Source organism: Miniopterus natalensis, chromosome 12 (assembly GCF_054644295.1).
Source record: "Miniopterus natalensis isolate mMinNat1 chromosome 12, mMinNat1.hap1, whole genome shotgun sequence".
In the NCBI taxonomy this organism is placed as follows: Eukaryota; Metazoa; Chordata; class Mammalia; order Chiroptera; family Miniopteridae; genus Miniopterus; species Miniopterus natalensis.
This window is the reverse complement of record NC_142092.1, coordinates 65040783-65056215: the sequence shown is the minus strand read 5'-3', so window position 1 is coordinate 65056215 and position 15433 is coordinate 65040783. Positions and strand designations below refer to the sequence as shown.

General features: G+C 56.0%; 1 protein-coding gene across 6 annotated transcripts in view; it reads right to left on the bottom strand.

The window, feature by feature from the left end:
• Window positions 1-15433, bottom strand: part of DAB2IP (DAB2 interacting protein) — a 116390-nt gene that overhangs the window by 21408 nt on the left and 79549 nt on the right. For 4 of the 6 annotated variants that reach the window (XM_087822887.1, XM_087822892.1, XM_087822889.1 and 1 more), the window contains 3 exons: window positions 5224-5377; window positions 3441-3539; window positions 1980-2534 (listed from right to left, as the gene is read on the bottom strand). In XM_087822887.1, the coding sequence (XP_087679013.1) occupies window positions 1980-2534; window positions 3441-3539; window positions 5224-5377 (808 nt within the window). The remainder of the gene's footprint in view (window positions 1-1979; window positions 2535-3440; window positions 3540-5223; window positions 5378-15433) is intronic. The other 2 variants (XM_087822890.1, XM_087822891.1) reach the window with 1 other exon arrangement.

Below are 15433 nucleotides of genomic sequence, written 5' to 3'. Positions count from 1 at the left end.
CACAGGCCTTCCTGAACTCCTGGAGCAGGTGCTCCGCCCAGGCTGGGATGAGGAAGAGCTCTCCTTAGAGCTAGGACCCAATGAGGAGACAGGCACAGAACAGGAAAGTGACCCATCCAAGGCCACACAGCTACCTGGGCCAGATCTGGCCCAAGTCTCCTGCTGCACTGAGGAGAGAAGGGGTGGAAGGGAGAAGCCCCTTGGAGTCCATGGATAGAGACTGAAGAGTCACAACCCAGGAGTGGAGCCTGGGGAGGACAGCAAGGTGTTGTGATGCCTGGTCGCACGGTCTATGCCTCTGGATTGTGGGGACCACATCAGATGCTCTGTCCCTCATCAAGGACACCTTATTAACCTCCAAATTCTCTGAACAGAGGGGGAGCTCACATGCACACACGTCACCCCAGCAGCATGAGTTACTTCTATCTTCCTGCCTACTGCTCACCTGCCAGGCGGAGGGCCACAGTGGGGAGCCTGGAATCTGGTTTCCACCTCCCTTCACAATGAGCACCTCAGTTCACCTCTTGTCTAAGCAGGGAGCCCCCAGAGCAAAGATCATCTCAGGTTGGAGCTGCTCCCCTGGTCAGCCCAGCCCTGGGGCGCCAGGTACTGAAAGAGCAGATACTGCCACAAAAAGGACTCTGCTTGAGCTCCTACACACACAACCCCATCCTGGGGCAGGGCTTCCTGGACTTAGTTTCCCAACGCCCCTCCTAATGGAGACCAGAAATTAAGGACAGTACAGCCAGTCATCCAACTCACAGCCTGGCCCAGTCAGGTCTGAAGGCTGGGGGCGGGGAAAGGAGGTAGTCCAACATGTAGGCCGCCAACTGCTCCCCCACCCCCATGGTGCCCACGCTGAGAAAGTCTCTCTCCCTGGTCCCACACTTGTTGCCCACCATGGGTCCCACAGGCAGTGGGGTTCTGGGGGGCAGGAAGGAGGCCAGAGACTTCCAGCTACAGCCTCCCCTCTCCAAGGGCTCTGGAAACAGGTAAGAGGGTAGGGGTCCCAATAGAGCCATGTGCCCTGGGGACCTGAGGCCCAGCCCCTAGCACCAGGCTGAAGGACCTTGACACAGGACAGTTCCTCACTCCCACCACAGGCCACCTGGCTCTCAAACCACACCATGTCCAGCTCCTGGGGCCAGCACGTGAGACCTTCTGCACCATGAATGGACCCCACAATCAATCCATCTCCACTGCACCCCATTTGGGCAGCTTCCCCCAAGGGAGGGGCAGGATAAAAAGAGGGAAGGTGGGCCTTTGAGGCGCACAGAACCATGCTCCTCTGCACTGGGTAGGTAGACCTTCCAGAAAGAGCAAACCTGTCTCCAAACCCAGATGGGTGGGGCTGAGGCGTGGCCAGGCAGGGAGTGGAAGGTGAAAGGTTTAGAGGGGAGAGGTACGCCCTCCAGCCCTCAAGAGGGCTTACCTGGATGGCTTTGGACAAGCTCTGTCTCTGTGGGCTCCAGGGCTGGTGACGACTGTAGCCATGGCTGGCTGACCATCAAAAGGCTCTAAGAGTAACTGTGTGTGTAAATCTGTGTCTGAGTGTGAGAGTGAGGGGCAAGGCTAGGGCTGTGACAGTACCCTGGGGATCACCAGGTGGGGATGACCCAGGTGAGTCAGGTCAACATGTCCAGGTCATTGGGAGCCCTGTGCCGGAAGAGGCTGCCCCATGACCTCTCACTTTGAGTCTCAGGCCAGCCCTCTGAGGAGGCCCTTAAAACCAACTCCTTCACTACAAGCTGCCATCCTGTCGATCAGCTCCACACCTGCCTCAGTAATTGAGGGCAGGAGCCCCTTACTCCATGACACAACTTCTGGGTTTAGGGGGCCCACCTGGCTGCGATCAATGCCCCAGATAGGGCTGAAATCCACAACATGGACATGGGGAACAGCAGATAACCTAGTGCGTCACCAGGCCCTTCCACAGGGCTATGCGCCACAGGGGAGACCAGCTGGGCCTGCACACGCACCTTCACCTTTCCCGTGCTCTGGAGGATGTGCACCAGGGCTGACGCCATCTCCTCCTTGGTCTTGGCGCTGAGGATGGGCTCGAGGGCTGCGCAGAGCCCCAGGTAGTGGTTGGTGATGTGCTCGGCAAACTCCTTATACATCTCCATGGGCAGGATGGTGATAGTCTGGTAGCGCGCCTTGATGCGGATCATGGGGCCGGGGCCCTTGCCACCCTTGGGGTTGGGCGTCACCACCGGGTACCACTTTTCCACAAATTGTCGCCCGGCCACTGAGGCAGCAGGCAGGCTCACCAGGCCCAGGTAACTGTTGCGTTCCTTCTTCTTCTTCTTGTCGGTCTCCCGGTACAGGTGGACAGTGACGGTGCGCAGAGGCGGCAGGTTGTGGAACTCGAAGTGCTCGCCCCAGAACACATTGTCGGTCTTGAGCTTGCCCGTGGTGCGGGCGTAGAGCACGTCATCCAGGCATAGTTCGCACAGGTACTTCTTCTTGGCCGGCAGGTCCTTGGCCTCGATCACCCACAGCTTTAGGATGTGCTCCACACGCCGACTATTGTCCTGCACATGCACAAGGGGAACCGTGGTCACTGAGGGGCCAGCCACCTGCCTGCCGCCCAGCCCAGAGCTGGGAGAACCCTCAGATCCGGCAGGGTCCTGGAAGCTGGTAGAAACAGCCCAGGAACTGACAGGATGGGGGGTGGGCTAGGGACAGCTGTGGAGTCTGATTGCCATGGGGCTGGATTTTTGCACTGTCTCAAACAAGCTCACTAACCTTGGGAAAGTGACTTAATCTAAGACTCAGTTCCCTTTTCTGTAAAATAGGAACAATAAGAGATCAAGTGAGAGGTTAGCACGGTGCTTGGCACATAGCAGGCCACTGTGCTGCTTATCAGGTCTTCTAGTTTGCTGGTCTGTAAAGTCACTAAGAGTGGAGGGACCACTGCTAAGGCTCTTCCAGTAGTGATGTCATGGTAACCAGGACTCAGCCCAGGCCCAGAGTCAACCAGGCAGGCAGGTGATTAGAACTAAGGTACCATGAACCTGACAGGGGAAGCCCAGGGGCAGTGTGAACACAGAGCAGGGCACCAGCCTAGGCCAGCGGTGCTCACAGGACAGAGGTCTAAGCTGTTATTGGATGGGTGAGCAGGAATCAGCCCGGGGAGAAGGAGGGACAGAGATCCAGGCAGAAGGATACCAGCACCCAACTCCCTAACAGCCCATACTCAGTTCTCTGGCCTAGCCTCTGCTGTGTAACTTCAAGGACACAGGCCCACAGCACCTATGTCACCCTGGCCAATTCGAACCCCTGTTCCAGGGCCCAACCCTATTGCCCACTCAGGCCCCATTCCCACCCCATCCCAGCCCACACCAGAGATCCCACTCTGCTTCCTGATGTCAGAGCTTGAGCTCTGCTCCTGGTCTAACTTCAATCCGTGGGCTTTGGTAAGAGGGGGCACAGCCTACCTTGTTAGGGTGCACTGCTCGCCGCAGGTTCTCCATCCACTTATCCCGCTCGGCTGCTGACCGGCAAGAGAAGCACTTGCTTCCTGACGACGTTGTCACCTGTGGGGGACAGACAGGCAGTGTCACAGGGAGGGGAACATATTGAGGCTGGGCAGGACAGGAGACCGTGGGGCTTGGGGGGCATTGTGGCTACCAAGTCTGCAGCACAACCTCAGGGAGGAGGCAGAACAAGGCTCAGAACGGCCCCCATATTTCACATTTACAGGAAGCGCAGTGAGACCACCATCCTGGAAACAAGTCAGTGACAGGAGGGTGACAGTCCTACACCACCTGGCTCCTGGTCCTGGCTCCTCACCCCTTTCTCGGCACTCTCTGTCCATAGGAAAGAATCTTTCCAACTCCAACCTCACTTTCCCGAAGATGGGAAGAGAGAAGGTGTGGGGTGCCCGCCTGTGTCAGAGGGTGAAGCTTAACCTGGGCCTCCCTCTTTAGGTGGAACCACGGGCAACAAGGACACAACAACAGGTAGGCACAAAGATCACCTCAATCCTCAGCTGATACTTTCTGATGGTTATCTTTTGCCACGTGACTGTGACAATGATGGTCACAGGAACTAATGATGGGGGCCAGACTGAAGAAATGAGAGTTGGGCTGTCTGGGTGTGCTGAGCCCTGGAGTCCTCCTGCCTGGAACGCTTACCTACCCCCTCCCCTCACCTTTGGACTCTTGCTTACCCTCCGATCTCCTCCTGGTGAGGGAGCCCAGCCCAAGCTACTCTTACTCTGTTCCACTGTCCCCAGCACCATGCCAAGGGCTCTACAGAAGGGAACCAGACTCCTTATCCAGCCATTCAAGGGCTGGTACAAGACACAGCACCCCCTGCTGTGGACCAGGGCCTAGACACTGTCTTCAGCCTGTCCCCGGCAAAGAAGCTGGAGCGCAGATGGAACCTGGCTGGACCAGGAGTCTTGAACCAGAATCAGTGGGCACAAGGTGTGAGGCGGATGCCAAGCACATTCCACTCCTTCCCTGGGGCTGGGTCGCCAAGAGGTTGCCACTAGTCTGCAAGTGGCTGATTTTCTTTACCAGGCTCATCTCTCTCTCTCAGAGAGCTCCCCTAATTATGTAAGCTCCTTGTGGGTGGGAGTGGAGGGTGAGGTAGGAAGAGAATCTGACTAATGAGAGAAGCAATTAGGAACTCCCAGGAATACCTTCAACATTCGTTACCCTCGTCCTGACTTGGCCTCAGGCTTGCTGTGTGACCTCTGACACCTTGCTTGCTGGGCCTCAGATTCCCCATCTATAGGGAGGGGCTGAACAGGTGATCCCAGGCAGAGCCCTGCCAGGTTGGGCTGCTGCCCTCTGCTTGCTCCTTGGGTCACAGAATGCTAGGGTAGTAAAGGTTCTGATTTCTTTACAGAGGGGAGACTGGCCCAGAAAAGGGGACACTCTCTACCATCCGATACTATACTTAGGGGGTTTCTAAGGAGGGTGAGCAGGCCTCAGACTTAAGCAATTCTACACAGGCTTACCCCCTTTTACTGCCAGGGCCTCTTGCCCTCACTGACATGAAGCAAAGGTGCTGGTCTATCTCCAAGGAGCCCACAGAGAAGGAACAAAGCCCCCCATCTCCCAGATCTCCCTGGTCTCTCAGGAGCCAAACGTTATGAACAGGTTCCAGCCACTGTTCCAAAGCTGAGGCCACCAAGCACTACAGGAAGATGAGGGAGACCTGGCCTGGCCAGGAGATGCTGCCAGCACCGCCGCCCCGAGTGGGACCCACCTCGAAGCAGTAGTCCTGGCCCAGGATGCTGCTGTGCACGGGCTTGATGACCACCTCCTCCTCCATGCTGAGGTCCAGTGCCTCCACCGCGCTGCTGGGGCTGAGCAGGGACTCGTGGGAGCGAGACTCCTTCAGCCTCGGCATCAGATGGGACCTGGGGGTGGGCAGCAGGTGCGTCGGGCTGGGCCTATCACTCCCCTCCCCTGCCTTTCCTGTCCCCTCCTCCAGGGAGTCTGTCTAGCCCCCTAGGTGGAGGCAATCACTCCCCGCTCAACCCCACAGTCCTTTTCCTCTTAAGGCAGACTTAGGGGGAGGGGCACTTCTGTCCTGAAGTCAGAGACCTATTATGGGTCCCTTTGTCCACTGTGGGACTCTGGGTGGGCATCTAAGAGAGCACGTAGCTGAGGATGAGGCCACCACTCAGAATCTGAAAGTCAGCACTGAGTGCAGGTAGGATCTGATCTGGCTCCTAAGCAGATTCAGAGACCCGCAGGAAAGAGCTGAGCCCACCCAGGCAGCCTTTCCACCCCACCCCACCCCCCTCAACCCTGGTCCCCATCCAAGACCAGAGCAGTCACCCATTCATCCAGAATGTCACAGCCAACAGAGCCCTTTCTCATATACTGCCCCACTCAGCCCCAGCCCCAGCCCCAGCCCCACTTGAGGCAGGAGAGCTACAGGGACCTCTGCTGCACCCATTTTACAGGTGAGGGCAGTGAGGCTCAAGATGGAAAGGATGCAGCAGTCTGCACAGTACCCGAGATGCCAAAACTCAGAGAGCGTCCACATGCCAGGGCTCGAGGGTCCAGGCCAGGGTTAGTGGGCCCAACACAGATACAAAGAGCAGAAGTAGTGGATGCCATCCAGTGTGCAAATGGGGCCTGGACCTAGACCGGCTGACAGACCTGGTCTCACTGCTCACCTGCTATTGTGGCCCTGGACAAGTCAGTACCCCTTCTCTGAGCCTTGGTTTTCTCAGCACATCACATGGAAAGAGCCTCAGATGCCACCTGCAACCAGTGCTTGGTAGAGTCTGCCTCAGAGAGCTGAAAGTCCCTTTCCAGAGGTCACAGCATACAGCAGTGTGCACTGGAGCTGAGCCCCCTCCCACAGCTGGGCACAGAAAAAGCCTGAGAACCAGCCGGGCCTGATAAGACCACCTCTGGTGTGGAAGCTGAGCAGGCCTTGCCCCTATTCATGTCCACAGCCCAGGTCCATGGCACCGAACTCTCCCTGGGATTAGCTCACCCAGACTGCCTTCCCCCAATCCCTCTGCCTTTCAGCTCCTGGCCTCCAATGGTCCAGGCTCAATCCATCAATCTCTCCCTGCCTTGTCAAAGACCCTGCCCTCATGTTACTGAGGCCTGGCAGTCACCACACACTTCCCCGCTGGACACACACCCTATAACCTACTTCCAGGACCAGCTGGGGTAAGGGAGGCTGAGGCTACTATGGGTGGGCTCAGGAATCCAGACACAAGCAGATGGGCCCTGCTCAGAGGGACTCAGGCTGACAGAGGCCACTCCCAAACTCTACATCACAATAGCCCACCCCAACGGAGTCCTGTGCTAGGCACACATGGGAGTCAGAGCTAGAACTGAGACCCCAGCCCTTGCAGACCCCACACCCAATCCAAGAAACACAGTCAGCCTCCCTGTACTTGCTCCCCTTGCCTAGCATGAAGCTGGCACACAGTAGGGCTCGGATCACTTGAGCAGTATCAATGTGCTCAGGCAGGACTTCTAAAAGCTCCAGGGGAAGGGACAGACCAGAGGGAGGCTGTGAGACAAGCTGAAATTAGGTTAGAACCAACCCAAACCTCTGCAGGGCCCATGAGTGGAACTTTCAGCGACGCTCTGCCCCCTGACATCCCAGCTGGGGTGCCTCTGCTCCTCCAATGCCCTCTCTCTCTGGGGGGCAGTAGTTCACACACATGCACTGTGGCTTACCACGTCACCCCGTGCTAGGGACTGACAGGCTTCTGCCCTTAAGCCCTCCACCCTGCTCCTCCATCACAGCGCTGACCAATGTCATGGGTGGGTCTGCTGTCCCCTCAGTGGAGATCCCATTCGGGGCTGCCCACCCCACAGGGCAGACTCTAGGCCTCCCTTCCTTGTGGGGCTTTGTGGCTCAGTACAAAAGACCTGCCTCAGATACTGGGGAAGTCACCTGGTCTAGGAACAGCTGGGACCCCACAGCACCCTGGGCTGAAAACCCAGCCTGCAGATTGGGATCAGGCTGCTTTCTGGCCCAGCCTGAAAACCCCTGCCAGGTAAGGATGCTGGGAGCCAGGACAGGTGGAGTAGGGACCCATGAAGTGCAAACAGAGGGGCTGGTGGGCTGAAGAGAGGAAAGGGAGGCATAGTTCAATGTACTGGGCCTGCCCAGGGAGACCAAGGGGCCCTGGTTCGAAAGGCCAGCAGCCCAGCAGGCCCTGGCCAGACCCCAAAGCGGCCAGAGCCTGAAGTTGCAAAACCTGCTTTTCCTTCCCCACCATCCTGCCCCACAAACATGCCCCAGCTGGCCCAGGCCTCACAGGGAAGGTTCCTGGATGAACAGACGCCTGTAGGCAAGCTCACGGTTAAGGCATCCTGGCTGCGGCGGGGCAGCCCTGACCCTTCCCATCTCCCCAGCATTTTTCTAAGTGGGGAGACGTGGAGTCGGGAGGAGGAATGGGGACAAGGCTGGCCCAGAGAGTCCTCATGGCTATTCCAAGGGGCTAGACTGCTCCTACACAGTGGAGGGCCAGGCTCTGACCATTGCCCTGTGCAGTTAATGGAATCTTCACACTTCCCGGGAAGGGGTGGTGCCATCATTCCCAGGTCACAGATGGGAGAGCCAAGGCCACAGGGCAGTAAGGCTTGCCTTGGGAACAGCAGGCCCCACTGACCCTCTCTGTCTAGACCATGGCAATGCCCTCCCGCTAGACCCCTCTACCCAACATGGTGTCACCCCCATCTGTCGGGAATCCCCTCAAGGCCTATAGATAATCACTCTGAATGCTTCCACCTGGTGCTGAACCCTCCCTGAAACGCCCCCTCCCCACCTCCCCTCCCCTCACATGCTGGCAAGATGGTCCTCCCGGCTGGTCCCTGACCAGCTATGAACTTACTCCCCCTCTGGAGTCCATGACCACACTTTCCTGAACACATACCACCGTCTCCCAACCTTCTCTGCTTCACAAAAACCTTCTTTCTCAGCTTTCCAAGTACAGGCCAAATGCCACCACCACCACTCTGTCTCTAATCTCTCCGGCTGAAAAAGAGCTCACACCCAGGCCATGTGGCTGAGCCCCTCTCCACACCACTTTCCCACCTGTCTTCTCACCTAATTCTCATGACAACCCATCAGGACTGAGGTTCCACACCTCAGAAAGGCCAGGTGGCTTGCCCAAGACCGCACGGGTGGTGGGTGGCAAGCAGCCGCGTGTGCTCTGAACCTCGTTCAGCAGAATCCCAGACTAACTCCATGAGTGCAAGACTCGTCTTTCCATCTCCCCCCAGGCGACAGGCAGAGAAAGGCCTACAGCCAGCTGACCTGCTCACTGGGACCCACTCATTCCAGGTCTGGCAGGAAGAGCTAGAGAGACTGGCTGGGGAGGGGAAACCTTTGCCCAAGAGCCCAGGAAACGTGGGCACACCACGGGCACGGGCAGGGGCAGAGCTGCTGCTGGAGATACAGCCAGGTCACAACAGCAGCTCATTGTGCAGGCCGGGGAGCAGGAACAACGGGACATTGTCCCAGCTCCAGGGCCATAGCCTTATCTGACAGCCTTCCAGCCAACCCACGAGCTGTTTTTCAGCTCCATCCTTTTTTCTCTTAAAAGGTTAGTGACACAGAAGTTTAACAAATTCCCCATTATTTCAGGGAGCGAGGAGACCCCAACACAAAACGTGCAGTTATCAAAAAGCCTTATCTAACATGGGGAGGATGTTCCCAGCTATGGGTGGGGTGAGTTGAAAGTGGGATTGTATAGCTTGGAAAGAGGCTGAGTCATCCTCCAAATCTCAAAGGGGCAGAGGGAGTCACACACACAACCCTGCAGATAGGAACAGGCAGGAGGGCAGGAGGGCCTAGTGTCAAGGCTGCCAGGCTGTAATCTCCATTCCTAATAAAACGCACAACCTTGAGTACTTTTAAGTCATTCTACTCTCCCTCAGAGGGCTGCTGTAAGGATCAAGTGAGAGTGCGGGTGAAATGCTAGGGAGAGCAGGGGTAAATGCTGGCAACTCCATCAGTCACTCATGACAGTCCCAGTGGCAGGAGCGGGGTACAGCTGTGAAAGAGGAAGGATGTACACTGTTATCACGGCTGATGTTTCCAGGGTAGGTGACACTCCTCACAATGAGGGTGATAAGATAGGGGCTTCACAGACCATTGTTTCTTTCCTCTAACCACTCAAATCCCTTACCTTCTCCACGCCTCAGTTTTCCCCATCTGAAAAATGGGACACCTCAAAAAAAAAAAAAAAAAAAGCCCTTAATTTCCTGAAGTGAAAGGAAGGGAGAAGAGGGTGCTGGGAGTGGGCAGTGGGTTCTGCTAAGTAGACCTCCTGAGAACAGAGGTCCTGACGCAATCTCCCTCTCGCAAGCCCATGGCATTGCCCATAGCCATAGCCAGGCCTTCAAAGGGCAGATTTCTGGATAAAGTTGGTCTCCACAGAGGTGGTGTCCACCCAAGGGCTGGCAGGACCTGGGGACTCCGGAGTCAGGTCACAGTGTGTCAACCATGCTTCTGCCTGTCATATGGGCAGGTCCAGGAGGCTGTGCTGAAATCTGCCCACGGGTCCTGGCACACAGGCAGGGAAAGGGCGCAGACCTCCTGGGAATCCAGTGGCAGGACACAAACAGGACAGTGCCACACCCAGAACGCCCAGCAGAGCCAACTCCCCCCAAACCCAGCCTTGCCCTCCTGGCCTGGGAACCAACTGCTGAGAGGGCCAGCGCTCACTCCTGGCTCAGCTGGGGTCCCAGGGGAGGGCAGAAGAATGCAGCCGCCTTGTGGCTCCCAGGGCCCTGGGGAGACAGAGCCTGTCCTTAAAAGGCAAGGAGGTTGCCCGCCCAGCCTGGGAAGGCTTCTTGGGATGACAGGGTCTGGCCTGGAGGCATGGACACTCTTGGCCCCAGGATTCTCTTAGTCCAAGGCAAGAGGGCAGGTCCCAGCAGTCCCTGGAACCAGTGTGACCATCCCCATTTCCATACTAAGCCCTGGGCTGGAAGGGGCCTGATCTACTGCCCGCAACCTATACCTGAGAGTCTGTGTATCCCCCTTGACACCACAGGGCTGAACTGGCAAAGGAGGGTCCACATCCTGGCAACCAAGACAGGAGGACGGGCAGCTCACTCATCACGTACTATGACTACAGCGCAGCCCGAGGCCTGGCTCCCAGAGGTGCCCCACATAAGCTGACTGAATGACTGGCACTGCAACAGCCTGGACTTAACAGCCACTTACTAAGCACCTACTACATGCTGAGCTGTGCCATAAGTTTTCTTACCAAAGTACTCACATTGATGTGCAGCCTTCTCACAACCCTGCACAAAAGGCAGGCATCGCCCCAGCAGAAGGGAGAGCAGAACTCACACAGGTCATGAGCCCACCACTCTCCCCCCTGGACCCACAATACTTGCTGCAATGCCCTGAACACAGTCCCTCCTCTCTCTAGGCTGCTGTTTCCTCACCTGCTGAGCTACTTCAGAAAGCACGGCAACCCTGCCCACCAATGTCAAGTCCCCATCAACGTAAGGGACCCTACACTAACTACTACATCTCTTCCCAGCACCACCAGGACCCTAATATCTACAGAGCAATACCTCATGCTGCCTGCTGGCGACTTGGGCCACAAGGCTTGAGAGACTAGGGACGCAGGGATGCTGGTTCTGGTCCCTGGACAGGAAAGGCACCCTCAGCAACCTGACCAGCCCCCATCCCCACCCTTGCCAGTATAATTCGGCAGCCTAACAGAGTTTTCACAAACATTCTGGAACACATTTACCTCCCCACACCTTATTTCTTTTTTTGGGGGGGGAGGGGAGGTGGCAAAGGGCACGCAGAGAAAGAAGAAACAAAAAAACTTTCCATCTAATCCCTCAAGTCCTCCTGCAACCTGAATAATTTGGGGTTTTTAATCAATAGCTGTCAGACTTGTCAAATTACTTTGGGGACTGTACAGCAGTTTTTAAACATTCATAAACCTCAGTGGAACAGCAAAGTGCCCTGAATTTTAAAAGAAGAGGATCTGAGGAATGCTCATTGAATAGGGTGAGATTTGGGCAACTTGAAAGTTAGCTGAGGGCCTCGTGTCCCTCCTGCTTCTGAGCAGGGACAGCTCTCCACCCCCTCCCAGACCCCCAGGAGAAACCACCACGCCTGGCCCAGCCACTCAGAAAGACTAGACGGTAACACCTCCAAACCTTAAGCCTTCTCAGTCACCTGGAGTAAAGCGCTACCTCCAGCCCCAGGAGCACGGCATCCGGGACTCAGACTCCAGACTCATCTGCCCCAACCCGAACCCCGCCAGTCCAGAGCAGCCCGCTACTCCTCCCCTTGGACAGTACAGCTCTTATGAATGTTCAAGGCCATGGTTGAAGCGTCCCCTCCCTGAGAGCTCAATCTGTGCCCGTCTCCTCCTCGCACGTGTAAGCACATCCCTTGGTCCCACAGATCACACCACCCACAGTGTGAGACTGATTTCCGACTGGTTCCCCCACCCCCACCAGAAACCAGAAACACCTCCGACAGCTGCCTCAGGCTGGGAGGCGGGGGAAACGCATGACCCAAGATGGGAGGGATGATGAAATAAAAAATGAATGAGCTAAAAACCAAAGGACTTCTACTCAAAGACGTCACTTCCCCTGTGGCTTATCAAATTCCTCCCAGCTCTCCACCTCCAGGATGCCCTCCTAGGCTCAGACTACACCCCATGGAATGTGAGGGCGGGGCAGAAGCATCATCTACCTTCTCATCTCCTCCACCCCAGACCTGGGCATCATGCCTTGTGGTCCCCTGGTGCTGTATGGGCCATTCATGCTAGAGTGAAAATAGGATCTGGGGAGTGTCCTTCCCCTGTCCCCACCAGCAGGTTGGCAGCAGGCATTTGTCAACACAGGCCAGAGCTCCTGGCACCACCCTGGCTGATGACTGGTCGAATGTGGTGAGGCCTCCTTCTTCAGAAACACACACACGTAAACATAACGCTCTGCAACTTTAGTCACATTAATTGACCTGCATGTCTCAGTTATCCCACCTGTAGAATAGGGAAACAGCACCTTTGGTGCTACCAAGGGAGCCTGCCACGCAGTGAGCCTGTGTACAGCTCTGGTCATTCTGCCTCATCCTGTCCTGTGTCACCTCTCTGGTTGCTCCTGGCTTCTCCCTGGGCCCACTGACATTTCCAAGACGCCTCTCACTCTGCTCAGCAGGCAGAGCCCTCCTAGCCCTCTCCACATGTGGGCTCTGTAAAAGCCTCTGAGAACTGACCCTGAGACCCTCAGTCACTCCCCCAACCCACCCCCTCCCAGAGCAGGGTGGAGAAGACTGTCATTTTAAGTAGGCACCTCAAAATCCCCATTTAAGAAGAGATGGACAGATCTCAGAACCAACCCTGGCATCCTAGGTTCCAGTCCCAGCCCTGCTGTTTCTTCAATTCCAGCTTCCATTAGGGACAGAGGGGCTTTGTGGCAGCAGGGAAACAAGAAGCAAAGGGAGGGGAAGGGGTGCTGGGCCAAGGGAACGGAGACCTCTGGTTGGCCTCTCCTGAACCTCGGCTTCCTTATCTGACAAATGAGGCTGCCCTTACCTCCTGCCAGGGGCTGCTGGAGGTTCATTATGCTAATGCCCCCACTCCTGGGCTAGTAAGTCCAGTGCCCCAGTGTATAGTTACTGAGCACCTCCAGTCCACCAGCAGCACTGAGCCTGGGGGCCTTGGGACCCCCACTTCTCATTCCTCCCAAAGCCTGGTGTCTGGGACCCCCAGTGGGGACTCAGAGCTCTGCTTTCCAGACTGTCACTAGCAAGAGACAGAAGAGGAGGAGAGGGTGGCGCCAGCAAGCCACAGTCGCCAGGACACCAGCAAAGACAGAAACTCAGAGAAATGATGTCAAAGAAAACTGGAATTTGGCTGTTGAGTTCTCTTGCTCCTAGAGACGGGGCACCATTTGTGGTTCCCTAGTACCTGCCTCACCCAGCACACACCTCCACTTGCCCACACACCTGGGAAATGCACAAGGCAGGCACCAGCTCCACAATGAACACTTCGGACCCTCGTGTAGCCCAGCTGCCCAACTACAGTTAAGAAAACTGAGGCTCTGAGATTTCGAGGGCCTTCCAAAGGCCCAGTTAGTGTATCAGACTCCAAAAGCCCACTCTCTTTTCCCACCCCACAAAGGCTGACTCTGAGATAAGCTAACTCTGTCATTTGCCACCTGGCCCATGGGATTCTAACCAATAACACCACACACTTTAAATACAGCTTCCAAGGTATATCCCAACCCAGCTACAGCAGCCCTGCTCAGCCCCAGTCACACTGGGCTGCCCCCCCCCCCGGTACCCCCCATACACCGGGAAGTAGAGGCTCATAGAGGTCTGCAACTTGCCTAAGGTCACACTTCACAGGTACCGGAACAAGGCTGGAAGCCTGGCATCCAAACCCTCTGCCTGGCATCCATCCCTGTCAATGCCTCAGGCTTTCACCAAACCTACAGAAATCGTATGATCAACTGCTCCAACTTTCAGGTAACTTATAGGAACTCTGTCTGGGACACCAGAACTGTCACCTCCTGTGTGACTCTGGGCAAATTGTTTCCCCTGTCTGGAAAATGGTGAGAAAGACACTGAGCTGATAGGAATCTGATCTACCGCCAGCCCCCAGGAGGGGTAGTGAAAGTGGCTAGGACCAAGGGATACTTGTGACAAGTCAGGCAGCTCAATTATTCCCCACAACGCTTCCACAGGAAAGACTGCTGAATCACAGTAGTTTCAAATATTTAAGCTGGAGCAAAACACACTCCAGGCCCAGACACAACCTTCCTGGTCTTCCACCACCCCGCCCTGCAGGCAGATGGATCAGGGAACAGAAACAAGCAGGGAGAAGGAGGGAAAAAGGAGAGACCCGCTGTGGGGCTGGGGTAGAAATGACATGGTCCCCAAACCATGCACAGCCCCACCCAGTCCAGCCCAGGGTTGGGCCACTCAGGGCAAAGGCCAAGCTCCTCAGCTCAGAAAACTTCCCAGCGGTTCCAAGCACTTCCCGGTTCTCAATGGAGCCCACAGAGGCCACCGGCCTTGCTTATAGAAACAAGCAACTGATACCGATTTCCTCTCCTTTTAAAAACTAAAAACAGTTACAATACTTCTTGTTTCTTGCTTTTTGGCAAGGCTATCCTAATTGCTTCCATATTCTGGGCTGGCCATAGATGTCTGCAGAGGGGCAGAGACACCATCCCTGGGGAATTCCTGAGTGCCTTCCAGCGCTGGCACCTGTGACAGTCCCTCTAACAGGTAGCTCCCACCCATCTCACAGAGACTGCCCTGGGCTCAAGAGGCTGGTTGGTGGCCCTGAGAATGGCAGCCTCCCTCCTTCCTCCTTCCCCGGCCTTCCTCATTCCAACCTCTGTTCAGGCCACTCACCATTGCTCACTGTGGCCACCAAGCTCACCAGGCCCAGGGCACCAGGGGGCCAGACCAGCCAGCTAGCCAGCTAGCCAGCCAGCCAGCTGCCCACCGTCTCCCACTGGGCCCAGCCAGTCCAACCCAGCTCTGGTCCTGGACATACCACTCCAGCCCTGTCCGCTGGGACTAATCATGGCTAGTTAAACAAAGGCTAAGTTCCAACTCTCCGTAATGCACTTTTAAAGGAACAGTGTCCCACTTGGGCAGGCCAGGGTCTTAAAGGCACAGATCCCTTTTTCTGTACAGAAAACAGGACATCAAACAAAACAGAAAACCCCCCAAAAAAGTCATGATCAGATTGAAGGTCTTGGGCTTATATGGAAAACTTTAGAAAAGATGCACAATAATAAATATCCAAGTTTTGCCCAAAGGTCCCAAAGAACCCCAAAGCAATAGGGCTAAAACTTAAGAAGAAGGGTAGAAACGGCAGGCGTTTTTAAGCACTTACTTCGTGCCTCGCACAGTGCTTAGCAACCTCGCAGTACGGGCTCATTACTCCTCACAGTCACTCCACCAGACAGGCACTAGCTGACCCCATCTC